A 14454-nucleotide genomic window follows, 5' to 3' on the forward strand; every position below is an offset into this window, starting at 1 on the left:
CCAGCCGCGGAGCCGCCGAGGATGAGCTGGTTCAACGCCTCGCAGCTGTCCAGCTTCGCCAAGCAGGCGCTGTCGCAGGCGCAGAAATCCATCGACCGGGTGCTGGACATCCAGGCCGAGGAGAGCCCCTGGCCCGACGCCGTCATCCCCGACTACGGTGACGGTAAGGGCATATCCTGCCGAGCCTCGGGGCCCTTCGGCCCGCCGGCCTCCTCTGCTGTGTCCGCCTTCCCTTGGGGAGGTTTAACCGGCTCCTCGTCCAAAAGCCTGGTTTATATAATTCACAGCCCCCCGGTTTATATAATCCACGTTCTGCTCCCTCCCGCGCCCCCCGTGCGGGGTGATGCCGGAACGAAGCCGGGGCAGGCTCAGCTCGGTGTCACCAGTCTCCTGCTTTTATAGCATGGGTAGCACTGAGCTTCGTGTCCCTGCTTCTCGAGGCGTTATCTATTTATGTATTTTTTTCCTGAGTGGCTAATGACTAGGAAAAGCTCCTCAATAATAAAAAAGGAGGAATCATGCTCTTTTCAGGCGCTTGCATGGGTTTGCTCTTTGCAATAGGAAGAGCGGAGTAGAAGCTGAAAGCCTGGTCCGTGTAAACCAAATGAAGTTTCCACTTTTTATGGCTTCCAGTTCATAACCCTCCAACATCTGTTGAAAGGAATGTGCTGCTGGAAAAGTTGTCATGGCTGTGAGGAAGTGTCTCCCCTGTGCATGTGCTAATGGAGAACCTGAAGGAATGGTCAACCCTAAGCTGCTGTTTGGAAGGGAAAGAGCAAAAAGGAAACCTCTTATTAGAAACTCCCGCCAAAATAATATCTTAAAGATAATAATAATACAAAAAAAAAAAAAAAAAAAAGGGCAACTAAGGCATCTGGAGTCAGTGTCATTGTTACAACTATATCTAGGAGAACTACGTGTATTTGGAAGAGGAGGAAGTTATTTCCTGGTGAAGCCACAGTGGAGTGAGATTTCTGAAAGCTGTAGCAACTGAAAATGTTTTCCAGGTTGGTTGCTCAGCAGAGGTCAGTTTGGAATGTCTTTGTCCCTTTGAGGGCTTGACAGTCATGTAAATAGTCTGGTGTCATCTTAAAATGCAAGAATTGTTAAGGGAAAACTTTGTCATGCTTAATTTCTCAAAGCTTTAAACTTGTCCAATCGTTTTTTAAATGTGGTTTATATCTTAGTATTTATGGTAGTTCTGTAATTCATAAGAAGAGCAGCAAAGATCAGCCTGCATCTGGTTTTCAGGGAAAACATACTTGTTTTTTAGATGTCAAAATATATTCTGAATGTTACAGTTAACTCAGAGCTTTTTTTTTCTGAAGCTGTTGAATCATGGACAAGGTAGCAATAAGTCAGATGCTTGTAGTAATAAATCACACATTTGTAGTATTTTGGGCAATGAAAACAGTAATTATCTGAATTTGAGATTTGAGGCCAACAGCTATCAACTGTTCTGAAAGTTGAAGCCAGCTTTAAATATTGTAACTCAGTGTTTTTAATAGATGCTGCTTATAGAGAGTTTGTTTTTAAGTAGCCTGAAATAGTTATGTTATCCAGATTATGTTTGTAGGTACAAAATTGGATATTTTTTGATTTCTCTTTCTAACTTCAGATGCTACTGAAATTTGATGTTGAAATTCTTGTTCTTGCTGTTGACAAGTCCTGGAAAACCTGCAAGAAATACAATAATGGGAATTGTTGATGTTGTTTTAGGGCAGTTTCAGAACTGAACAATTCAATATTTCTCTACAAAAGAAAATTCTCAGCTGGGCTGCTGCTGATTTTTATTGTCAGCTCCATGCTGATGCTCGATGTATGAGGAAAAATGAAGTCTGTCAGAAACTGAAGGGCAAGAACCCTTCTTACAGTGTAAATTCTGCAAATACTTAAAGCTTTTCCCCTCTGTTTTCAGTAATGGTGTGGGAAGTGTTTATGTGCTACTTGCAGATAACTTTTAAGACCTTTCCTCCTCCTTTTTTAATCAGTATAGTTCACTTAACTACAGCTTTTCAGGTTGCATTTCTTGAACTCCTTTTACTGTAGGGAAGCAGGAGGTCACATTTGCATTTGCTTGTAGCCTTCAAAGTGTTTTTCTTGCCTATCTCCCTTTTTTCCTTATTTTTTTAGGAACAAATTCTCTCATAAGTGGAGGATGGGACACATCTTCCTGGGGCTTGAGCTCAAATACAGAACCCCAGAATCAGCCAGTATCACCCACAGCCATCACAAAGCCTGTGAGGAGGACGGTAGTGGATGAATCTGAAAACTTCTTCAGTGCCTTTCTCTCCCCTACAGACGTTCAAAGCATACAGAAAAACCCAGTGGTGTCTAAACCTCCAGCTAAATCACAGCGACCCAAAGAGGAGGTGAAAAGCACTTTAAAGGAGTCTCAACACTCCAGTCAGCTGGAAGGGCCAGTGACAACAGAGGCTGAAGTGAAAGATTCCTCCGTGACTATCCTGGACTTGAAAAGCCTTGATATTCCCAAGGAGAAATTAGAAGAGAATGCTGTACTCAAATCTGATGCCCAGCATGAAGCAAGCACAAATGAAGTTACTGACCAGAAGGTGTCTGCTCTAAATTTTGAAGAACCTGAAGATTCTCCTACCGAAAAATCCAGTGTAGGAGGGGATGGAGCAGCAGGTGCACCTGAGGGCACATCGCAGCCCCTTGGAGCAGGCACCAAAGACCTGGGTTTGGAAGGGAAGGAGAGAAAGACTGAGGACAGACAAAGCAATACCCCATCACCTCCCATCAGCACCTTCTCCTCAGGCACTTCCACAACGAGTGATATTGAAGTTCTGGACCACGAAAGTGTGATAAGTGAGAGCTCAGTAAGTTCCAGACAAGAAGCTGCAGATTCAAAATCCACCCTTCACCTGATGCAGACATCGTTCCAGCTCTTATCCACGTCTGCCTGTGCGGATTATAATCGCTTAGATGACTTCCAGAAAATGACTGAGAGCTGTGGCTCCTCGGATGCTTTTGAAAGAATTGATTCATTCAGTGTGCAGTCCTTGGATAGTAGGAGTGTCAGTGAAATAAATTCAGATGATGAGTTATCAGGCAGGGCTTCTGCTTCAGCGCCTATTGCTGTCAGTCCTTCCGTGCCAAAGACAGAAACGGTTGACACCCCAAAAAATAAATCTGAAAACTTGAATGATGCTCCTGTGTTACATGCTGAGGAAGCTGAGATGGAAGAGAGTGGGAGAAGTGCAACCCCTGTTAATTCTGAGCAGCCAGATGTTGTTTTGGTTGCTGCTGTGCAAACTGTTGAAGAACAGGTTGTGAAGGAGGAGGCTGAGCCCCAGCAGGATGCTGGGGAACAATTGGTAGAAGAGGACACTGAGAAGCAAGAACTTAAAAAGGCAAGTAAAACATATATTGTAAACACACCTTTTAATTGCAAATGGGACTCCTGACTTTTTCTTACATTTTCCTGTATCCCTGCTTATTTGTATATTTGCTTAATCTGTATATCAGCTTATTTCAATGAATTATTCGATGCTGAACTATCTGACCCTGTAGAAAACTGTCCCTGATATCCTGCAGTGGAACAGTACTGGTAAAATTTCTGATCAGATAGTTGTAGGTTTCGCCTGATCCATCTAGTTGTCATTGTTGTGAATTGTGAGTAGGGGTGGCAAACAGGAAGCCTAATAGGTCAAATGTGTTATTTTAATTCTTTGGTCTTTATTTGTATGTTTTCTTGTATTTTTGTTATTTATCTATATTCAGCTTTCTAAAATCTAGTATTAAGAAATTTTTTTTGAGGATGTGTTAAGAGCTTTTGACCCTGAGTGAAAGTTTTCTTCCCTCATCTGAGCCTATTCTGCTGCTTTGTGCTAATGTTTCACAGAAGAGACCTTGCCATAGAAATTATTCTGTAAAGAACATTGGGAGTCTTAATGCTTAATGTAAGCCATAGTTTTATAGACTATCAGCTCTAGTTAAAAACTTCAGTGTATAATTAAATATCACTGTTGATGATTTTGTTGAGGAGCTTATTTGAGCCACATGTGCTGATTTAGTAGGATTTCTACACCTGTAGAAAACAGGTGTCTTTATGTTCAAGTGTGTGGCAGAAACATGGTAATCCTCACCGACTTCTGCCTCAAATTCCCGAAAACATTGGCCAGTTCAATTTTAAATAATCTTATGAGGGAATGGGATGGGGGAAAGGGAAAGCCTGCCTCTTGTGTTTTAATTGTCCCATTCATCTGGTCTTTTATTTATAAAATCTCCAGATGATTGATTCATTAACTGAGAAGCTGGAGAAGAGGGAAATACAATTATTAAGTACTAGTAAAGAAAGGGCTCGCTTGGAAGAAGCTTATGATAACCTCAAAGAGTAAGTATGAAAATACACTCAGTGTTGTCACTGTGACTTTGCTGTAATAAAATCTTAGATAATAGATAAAACAAGGAGCTTTATGACTGGAGCAAAGGTTCCAGGGGAACTGTTGCACTGTTTGGGAAAGGTGGAAATAATGATTACATGTGCTGTCATGGGATTTTTTTAAAGACGTATTAGTTAATGGGGCCAAAATCTCTTTTGGGAAGAGGTTGGGAAAAGGTTTTTCAGTAAGCAAGCAGTAGGAATGACAAATGTGGAGAATCAGTCTTGGTTGCTAATAAAGATCTTTCTTATAAGACTGGATTCAACTATTAAGAGAGACCGGCTTTCCTGATAGAAAGGGATGAACCTGATTTACTAAGAAATTTCTTGGCTAAAATGTAGGCAGTGAAAGTATGGAAGAAGGGCTGGTTGTAGGGAAAAACCTGAAATTATTTTATTTGGTTAAAAGGGGAAAAAATGGAAAGTTGTATTACCAGGTCGTTGATCAAATATTGAGTTATAAAATTTACAGATACATGATGCTCTTGTTTAATGACTAAATTGATTGTAACTTAAAAAATAAATTGAATCATTTACCCTTTATATGATACAGATTATGGTTAATTAAAAAGGACTTTATCAAGGGGCAAAACATTTAAGATAAATCAAGCATTTAGTTGTTTTCATGGATAAACTACTGAATTAATAAAGATCTTTGATTAGGACTTCTATTAGAGATGTGAGGGTTTTTCACTTTTGCTTATGTGTAATTCAACTAAAATACTTTTTAAAAGCATTTAAGACAACCTGTTGCAAACTGTTTGGAGTGTCACATAAGTGTGCCACTGTTCTGAAATGTTCGTTTTAAATGCAGTGAAATGTTTCGAATGAAAGAAGAGAGCAGCAGCCTTTCCTCTCTCAAAGAGGAGTTTGCTCAGCGAATTGCAGATGCTGAGAAGAAGCTCCAACTGGCCTGCAAAGAGAGAGATGCAGCTAAAAAGGTAATTTGGTTTTTTTAAATGAAATTAATATTTATTGGTTTATGACACGACTCAATTTCTTGAGGAAAACCGGAAAAGCATGAGGCTGTAAGTAACCAGCATGAGCTGTTTCCTGCCATCCAGGCTACTTGGTGTTCACATCTCTGTTCTTGCATCCATGCTGTGAACCAGCTTAGGGAACTCATTTAAGTTGGTCTGGTTTGGAAAAAAAAAGAGATTTAATGTGTGCTCTCATTCACCTTGGACCAAATATATATTTGCAGTGGTGAGGGAGAATGGTCTGGGGATGTGAGGAAGGGGTGGAGAATGGGAATGGCTTCTTTAGAGGATTAACTGGTAGGAAAATTAAGGGTTGATGACAGATTGATTTGGAACAAGAAAAGAAATCTACAGCAGCAAAGTTTATGGGGTTTAAATGTCCTTGACCTGATGTCACAGCATTTCATTTCTCTAGCTTAATGCAAAAAGGAAACTCAAATCTGACTGGAAAACAAATGTTTTTCAGCTGCTTGTCACTCTGTTGACACAGCAGTGAGTTGAACTAGAGAAATTATTCAGTACCTACACGTGAATAGGCCAGGTTGTTTTTTTTTCTGTTGCAAAAGTTTCAAGAAAATTAAATGGATGAGGAGGTTGGAACAAATTGCGCAGGGTATTTACGGAGTCTCAATCCTTGGAGGTTTTTAAAACTTGGTGCAATAAGGCTCTGAGCAATCTGTTTTGATCAGATAATCTCCAGAGTTCCCTTCCAACCTAAATTGTTTTCCAAGCAAAGCCTTTTGAGAGGAATGGCAGAAGAAGAAGGTGATCAGTGTAACTCACTCTGTTTTTCCCTACATGTATTTTAATAAACAGTTCTAAGTATTTTATCCTATTATTTAGGAAGTAAAGACTGTTAAAGAAGAATTGGCTACTAGGCTTAATACCAATGAAACTGCTGAATTACTGAAAGAAAAAGAAGAGCAAATCAAAGGATTAATGGAGGAAGGTGAGAACTTTTTTTTTGGTAGTAAAAATGTGTAGAAGAGTTGGAAATGTACTGGCCTTGCATACAAGCCTTCTTTGTGTGGGGAAAAAGTGCTAAATTTGAGCATGTTGGATGTTTCTGAGCGTTTGAAGCATTTAGTGAGTAGCAAAGAGCAATAGGAGGGGTCAGGCAGGTACACATGGCTGGAAAGGTGCTTCCTGCTAGATACATTAAAAGGTGCTGAGAGATAAAACCAGTGTGTGCAGAACAACATTCCATGTTCCATTCAGAAGAAATCTAACAAAGGCTTTATTCATGGCATTTCTGCAGTGTCTCCTTTAATACTTTTTAATTTTGGAAGTAAAATATAGATACTAAATGAGAAGGTAATTTTATATAATTTATATAATAGAGAGAATCCACAGAATATCACCACTATGCACTCGCTTCATGTTCAATTTCTTCACAGGAGAAAAGCTTTCCAAGCAGCAGCTGCACAATTCCAACATTATTAAGAAATTAAGAGCCAAAGAGAAAGAGAGAGAAAATACTAACACGAAACAGAGCAAAAAGATTAAGGAATTGGAAGAGGAGTTGCAGCATTTAAAACAGGTGAGATATTCGTTAACTTCTTTATTTTTTTAAGCTTTGTATGTTAGCTGAAAAATTGCATTTTGGGAGGCCTCTTGATAAATTGATATTTTTTATTTTCTGGAGACTTTTCTGTTTCATAGAATCCCAGAATGGTTTGCTTAGAAGGGACCCTAAAGCTAATCCAGCCCCCTCTGCCATGGGCAGGGACATTTTCCACTATCCCAGGTTGCTCCAAGCCCTGTCCAACCTGGCCTTGGACACTTCCAGGAATGGGGTAGCCACAGCTTCTCTGGGCACACTGTGCCAGGGTCTCACCATTTCACATTATTGGAGCACTGAGCTGTGATTTATGTGTGTGCTCCTTATAAAACTACAGTGAGGGATCTTCTCAGCTGCCTGTTTGCACTTGCATGGCTGTTACCATGTGAACTGGAAAAACTGTACCACCAAAATTTGGGCAGTTAATGACCGAGTCAAGACCTTACAAATTTCAGACCCAGGATGTGGAGTTGTGGTGAAGAGCAGCTCCCTCCTCTGGGGAAGGCAGGGAAGCAAAACCTTTCTCTTTTTGCCAAGTGTTAGATGGGCTTAATCACTTTATCCCAAATTGGTTGCCACTGTCGTCACTGTCCTCAGGCTGCGTTGTCAGCCCCAGGTCCTGGGGTTTGTTTCATGTTTCTTGTTTGCACTGACAGGTGCTTGATGGCAAGGAAGACCTTGAGAAGCAGCATCGAGACAGCATTAAACAACTGAACAGTGTTGTGGAGAGACAAGAAAAGGACCTTGCTAAACTTCAGGCAGAAGTGGAGGAGCTTGAAGAAAGGAACAGGAGTGTGCAGGCAGCACTCGACAGTGCATACAAGTAAGGAAAGTGATTACACCTTCAGATTGTGGCTCTTCCTTGTGCAATGCTTGTGAAATATTTAAATGTAACAAAGTTATTTGCCAAGATGCTGTTGGCATTTAAATATACTGGGGTTTGTTTATTTGTTTGTTTGTTTGTTTTCTCCCCAGGGAACTTGCAGATCTTCATAAAGCTAATGCTACAAAGGACAGTGAGGCTCAGGAAGCAGCCCTAAGTCGGGAAATGAAGGCAAAGGAAGAGCTTGGCTTAGCACTGGAAAAGGCCCAGGAGGAGGCTCGGCAGCAGCAGGAAGCTTTGGCAATTCAGGTGGGTCTGAAATGCAGTCAATAAACTCATTAATTCAACAAGTGACTGTACTGAGGTGCTGTGTACACCTGATGTAATGAACCAGGCAGAACTCGTTTTTGTGTACTTAGCAAATACACAGAGGATTTCTTCCTCAAGGAACTTGTTCCACGTTAAGGGATGATTGTGCTAACCTTTAAAATACTAATTTTATTTGAAGGTACTTATAATTTTACTTGTCTAAATGAAATTACTTAGATAGGCTCTATGTTAAGTTTGTAGCACTCTTACCTCTTAGAATTTTTAGCGAAAAATAAATCAGTGTAACTATTTGTGTGTATGCAAAAATGAAGCCTTTAAATGTAAACAAACATATCCTATCTAACACTGTTTGAAAATGGTGTGGGACTGTGGCAAGGAATAGGTGATGATAAAAGTTTTGGCAAGAGTTTAGTAACAATTTCTTGTTTATTTAGGTGGCAGACCTGAGGCTGGCACTGCAACGTGCAGAGCAGCAGGCAGCAAGAAAAGAAGATTATTTACGGCAGGAAATAGGTGAACTACAACAGGTACTATAACAAACAGATGATGCCAACTTGCATCTGCAAGGAGGACTTCCAAAAACCCAAAAATAAAATGCTGCCATGACATAAACAGCCTGAGAGGCTTTGTTTTCTTGGTTACCTGCAGTGGTTGTCCTTTACAGAGGAGCAATAAAAATATTAATGGAAATGTTTTTTTAAATCACATAGTGGAAAAAATGTCATAATTTTTAATGATGCCTCTTAAATAGAATGCTGTCCTTTTTAAACACAAGACAAAATACAGACATAAATTTTGTGATAGCTGTCTAAAATTGCTGGCAAATACACTTTTGAATGACTCTTTATTTGCTTCTTAAGAGTATTTTTATTTTTCTTAAGGACCAGAATATAGATTGTTGCCAAAATGTTTCAAACTATGTCTAGAGCTCTGGAATTTCTGGGCCCTTGCTCTATTATCTAAAAATATTTAAGTTCTCTCTTGGAATTTCACACTTGACTGTGAGTTTGAACCACATGAATGTTAGATTGTAAAGCAGCTTCTATTTATTTAGATGAATTCTATATGAATCTTTCAATCCATCATATGACTTTAATTATATTTATCATTTCAGAGACTCCAAGAAGCAGAGGGCAGGAACCAAGAGCTGAGCCAAAGTGTCACCTCTGCTACACGGCCCCTTCTGCGGCAGATAGAGAACCTGCAGGCCACGCTGGGAGCACAGACCTCTGCATGGGAAAAACTGGAAAAGAACCTTTCTGACAGGCTGGGTAAGATGGTTTAGCTTTTACTCAGCTGTGAGGCTCTGAGTGAAGATGTGAGATGTGTGAAGGTAAATCCAAAGAGCTTAATCTTTGCCCAAAGTGTAGGTGATGGATGAGGAGAGATGAGCACCAAATGCTTTCCTGTAAGGAAATGATGTGTTGGGGGATTATGCCAAGATTCTTGGACAGGTAATCCATCCACTGCTTCTCTGTAAAACACACTCTTAACACAAGATTGTAAGGTGCACATGTCCTTACAGCATCTAAGGGCATTGAGACACTGAAAGTATTCCAGTATGGAGACTGATGCTGAGATGCCAAATTGTAGTTTGGAATCACTTACCTAACTGCATAGGTGATAATACATATATTGTTTGATACAGTAGTAACCTATAATTTTAAATGAAAAATACATTAAAAGCCCAAAAGTGGACCCAAAGAAATTATTTCCTTTCTGGAGGCAATCTGTGGTTGTATATTGTATTCTGAAAGAGTCTGAAATCTCTTCATTCTGCATTGCTTTAATCCTCTGTCTGTGTATGGAAAATATTTAATTTCCTTTACAAAAGAAAACAAGGTGTGTTTTTTAACAAACATTAGTTGCATATTAAAAAAACCCTCTAATTCAATTTTGATGTAAAAGTAAATGGCTCATATTCTAGGTGTTTGATCAAAAAAGGTTAAATTCCATGCTTTTCTTACTTATTTACTTCTATTAGGTGAGTCTCAAACTCTTCTAGCAGCAGCTGCTGAGAGAGAACGGGCTGCTACAGAAGAACTTCTTGCTAATAAAATTCAGATGTCTTCATCTGAATCTCAAAATAGTCTTTTAAGGCAAGAAAATACCCGTCTTCAGGCTCAGCTGGAAGTGGAGAGAAACAAATTGAAGAAAATGGAAAATGAAAACAGCAGGTGAGTTCGTTTTTGGTTAACAGCATTTCTTTATAACTGTAGTGAAATGTAGTATTGATATGAGTCTGCAACATGTTGGCAGAATGTTACAAAAATGTTTTTAAGGATACTTTGTTTCATGCTAAAGATTGAAGAGTGTTACATTCATAACATTTTGTAGCTTTGCAGCTGTGTTTGTTTTAAAAGCATCTGAATCTACAGAGAATAGAAGAAAGAATACTTGTTTAGTGACTTCTTTCCTTCCTCCATGCAGGTATGAGGTTGAACTAGAAGGGCTCAAAGATGAGTATGCAAAAACCTTGGAAGATGCAAAGAAAGAAAAGGTATTGCCTAGTTCAGCTTTAATCTCTGTTGTGGCTGAAATCTGAGCTAGCAGGAGATTAAAAGCTTGTATTTATCTTTGCAGGCACTGCTGGCTACTCAGTTAGAAATGGAGAAGATGAAAGTCGAACAGGAGAGGAAGAAGGCTATTCTTGTGCAAGAAGCAGCAAAGGAGAAGGTGCCAAAACCTAACATTTCTAAGTCTTACTGATATTGTCTTTATTTTAGAGATATCCATACCTGAAACTTTTAGTAGCTGACAGTATCTTTCCAGGTGTTGTACTAGACTCACTGAAATACGTTTTGAGTAACAGTCTAACCTGAGAACAGGTAAAATATGGATTGTTGTCTTAATTCTCTGTGTTCTTTGAACACTCTTGATCCTTTTTCTTCTACAGCTGCTTGTTTTCTTTGCTTAGACTACCAGCATTGCTGCCACTGAATTCCTGTTTTGTTTCACATGACTGTATGTAATGTTCCACATGCTTTCCAGCTGAAGTCACAAGTCACAGAACAATCCTCAATAGTCATTAAATTCATTACCACTAATTAGCAGTTAGTATTCAAGTAAAACTATTTCTGTTGTTGTTCCTTACTGTCTCCAGTCCTAAAATCTAAGTGCTTTCCCCTTCAGAGGTTAGCATGCTTGTAGATGCTGCCTGGAAAAAGGGGCCAGCCTGTTTGGAAGAGGAATCAGTAAATTATTAGCATGTGAAAAATCCTGGAATTTAATTCATACATTTTATTTTAAAAGAAGAAAAAGGCCTTAACATTTGTTTTAAGAAGAGATATTCTTCTGGCTGTGAGATATTCTTTCTTTGATACATCTGGACATAAAAAACTGCCTCTGAGTCTCTCTTGACTACCTGAAAGAATATCTTTTTTTGGTGTAATTTGCAGCTTCTATCATCATTTCCTGAAGGGTCTGAGATCTTGCAAATAGGCTGTGTTACAGCACAGAAATTCTTTGTTGTTGAACTTTCATATGCTTTAGGTATGGGGCAAGTAGGAAATCTATCACATAGTGTACTATAGCTGTTTGGTGGAAAAGGGAGGCTGTTTATAGAGTCTCTTTTAGCATGTTCTGAACATTTTTTCTTTTTCTAACTGCTGATAATGCATGTCTTTGTTTGTTTTGAAGGACCGAAAATCATTTACAGTTGAAACTGTATCAAGTACTCCATCAATGTCCCGCTCCAGTTCCATGAGTGGGGTGGACATGGCAGGTCTTCAGACCTCTTTCCTCTCACAGGTAGGACAGATCACCTATAATTGCTTCTTTCTTCTTGACAGACCACTTACTTTCCTTCTCAAGAACTTCTAGTAAGGTAGAAAATGACTCTTCAAGAGTGTATTTGCCTTAGACAAGGTAACATCCAGTGCAGAAACATGTAAAGACACCTGCTTACAAGTTGTGTGTGGTTGTAAAGCATACAATTGGTTTGTTTTTACTTGTGCTCACTTGGCAGCATCACTGACTGCTGTACTCTGCTGTCTCCTACTGCTGCTCCTTCCCTGTCAGTCCAGTTCATGCTGCCAGCATTAAATGGCACCTGTGTGTCAGGAAAACTTGGCAGTAGGGAGCTATCCCAAATTGTACCTATTCACTTCAGGATTTTGTTTTGAAAACAAGCTTTAATGCTTGCCTAGCACAGTGTAATTTTAAATCTTAAATTATGTCATATTTAGGAGAGGGAAGATTCCAAAAGAGGCATGTTGTTGTCTAATTTTCATCTTCTCTAACCTTCTGTTTGTAGGATGATCCTCATGATCACTCCTTTGGACCAATAGCTACCAGTGGGAGCAATCTCTATGATGCAATAAGGATGGGATCAGGTTCAAGTATCATTGAAAACCTACAGTCACAGCTAAAACTAAGAGAAGGAGAGATTTCACATCTACAGGTACCTTTTCAGAAAGCTTGGTCAGTGTTATGATAATTCTGTGAACCAGTACAGCTGTGAAGGGATAAGCATGAGAAGGATATGTTGGTTCCTTTTTTGTTTTGGCAAGGACCTATCCCTTATCTGTCTGAAAAGTAAAAAAGCCCAGGACACTGATATTTGAGGAGAAAGTGAGAGTGGATCTGAGATGTGCTGTTTCACAGTCTGGCTTAAGAATTAAGCCTTAATTATTGTGTATCTTAATATGGTGTTTTATAAATAAAGTAAATTCTTTCCTTCTCTTCCTTGTTATTTGTGTTTACCTTAGCTGGAAATTGGAAACCTGGAGAAAACTCGATCAATAATGGCAGAAGAGCTGGTTAAATTAACAAATCAAAATGATGAACTTGAAGAAAAAGTGAAGGAAATACCCAAATTACGCACACAGTTAAAGGTCAGTGCATTTCTGGTGTAAATCCATTGTAAAATGTAGATAATTGCATTTCTTTTGGAATAGTCCTATCAGTTTAGGAGTATATTCAGATCTCTCTCTAAGTATAAGTGACTGAAGAGCCTCTTTTTTGTTTTGGTGGGGTTTTTTTAATACAGTAGAATCTAAGAATGCCCACTCCATGGTTAGGGAGTCACTTCAAAACACAGTTGTTGGAAACATGTGCTATGCATAAGAGTCTGTGCTAAATCAGGGAGAGACCATTTTGGTTTCTATCATTCAGGCACTTGTCTGGAACTGGATTTTTTTTTAGTAGAGGGAGGGTTTTGATAAATACCATGGGTTTATGAGAGGTTGATCCAGAAGCTGAATATGTGTCCAGTAGAGATACAGGAAATAAGAAAAATGATTGAATCCTATTGAATTGAAACTGAAATATTTGAAAAAGTTTTGGAATAATTTTTGAATACAGAGTGTTCAATTTTCTCATGAAACATTTCCCAAATGGGTCATTCCTGTAAGTAAAACAGTGCAGTTTTCAAACTGACTTTAATGCTTACAGCAACTGAACTTCGAGATGCTTCAGTATGTCCTCTGAAACTAGCACTAATTCTTTTTAGGATATTTGGAATGTCTTCCTTTAACATCTAGAATATAAATCTAGCTTTATTCGAAGTACTTCTGAAGAGTTTACTGTGTGCATCACTGTAGTTACACTTTGGTGAGGCAATGCTGCACTTACTTCCCCTGGTAGTGTAAAACTGTCCCAGCAGCAGCTTGCTTGAAGCTGGAAACCCAGTGAGATAACAAAGTGTGTCCTTGCAGGATTTGGATCAGAGGTACAACACCATTCTCCAGATGTATGGGGAGAAGGCAGAGGAGGCTGAGGAGCTCCGACTGGATCTGGAAGATGTGAAAAACATGTACAAGACTCAGATAGATGAACTTTTAAAACAAAGACAAAATTAATTCCTCATGGAACTCTTAACACTAGATGGTGACAGACTGTAAAGATAACTGTTTATGTAAATGCTGAATTTAAATGTCTTGTAAAAAAACCCTGTATTATAGAAAATGTGACTATATAATAGAGTTCATATGTTGACAGAAGAATCAATGCTTTAAGTGTCCTGTTCTGTCTGCAGTTAAATTATTTGTGCAATATTTAATTTTTTTCTTCAGTCATCCCTTTATTTAAGTTTTTGCTACATGGTGGGTCATTTCACACAAACAGCAGAAATTATGGTTGTTGGTTGCTCGTGAGACAGCACTGGAAGACATGAGTAGTACTAAAGCAGCCCTTGATTCATAATCTTTGTAAACCTGTGAAAATCACATTAGAAGTCTTTCTCAAGTGTTCATATAAGTTTTTCTAAAATCTCATCAGGTAATTTTTAATAACTAAGTAGCAGGAATTTGCTGTCTAAAGCATAACTGGTGGATATTTTTATGACAGGAAAATCTTAGATTTGTGCTTACAACATCTGAATGTGTCAGGGTGATTATTCTTAGACAAATCAGAT

The 14454-nt window shown here is 39.0% G+C and overlaps 1 protein-coding gene across 1 annotated transcript; it reads left to right on the plus strand.

Moving 5' to 3' along the window:
• Nucleotides 1–6: 6 nt before the first annotated feature.
• TMF1 (TATA element modulatory factor 1) lies at nt 7–14044 on the plus strand. The gene is made up of 17 exons (XM_014873365.2): nt 7–163; nt 2134–3374; nt 4254–4357; nt 5220–5346; nt 6229–6334; nt 6783–6925; nt 7603–7769; nt 7922–8078; nt 8534–8626; nt 9214–9370; nt 10084–10276; nt 10530–10599; nt 10683–10775; nt 11739–11849; nt 12355–12501; nt 12809–12934; nt 13757–14044. Exons 1-17 carry the CDS (start codon nt 22–24, stop codon nt 13898–13900), a joined length of 3321 nt encoding a protein of 1106 aa, XP_014728851.2. The 5' UTR covers nt 7–21; the 3' UTR covers nt 13901–14044.
• The last annotated feature ends 410 nt before the right edge of the window (nt 14045–14454 follow it).

This window comes from Sturnus vulgaris, chromosome 11, assembly GCF_052056855.1.
Source record: "Sturnus vulgaris isolate bStuVul1 chromosome 11, bStuVul1.hap1, whole genome shotgun sequence".
Classification (NCBI taxonomy): domain Eukaryota; kingdom Metazoa; phylum Chordata; class Aves; order Passeriformes; family Sturnidae; genus Sturnus; species Sturnus vulgaris.

Coding starts and splice junctions, on each gene's coding strand:
- TMF1 (XM_014873365.2), top strand. CDS start 22: ATGAGCTGGTTCAACGCCTCGCAGCTGTCCAGCTTCGCCAAGCAGGCG. Junction 8,079..8,533: donor AGGAAGCTTTGGCAATTCAG/GTGGGTCTGAAA, acceptor TTGTTTATTTAG/GTGGCAGACCTGAGGCTGGC. Junction 10,600..10,682: donor AAGATGCAAAGAAAGAAAAG/GTATTGCCTAGT, acceptor TTATCTTTGCAG/GCACTGCTGGCTACTCAGTT.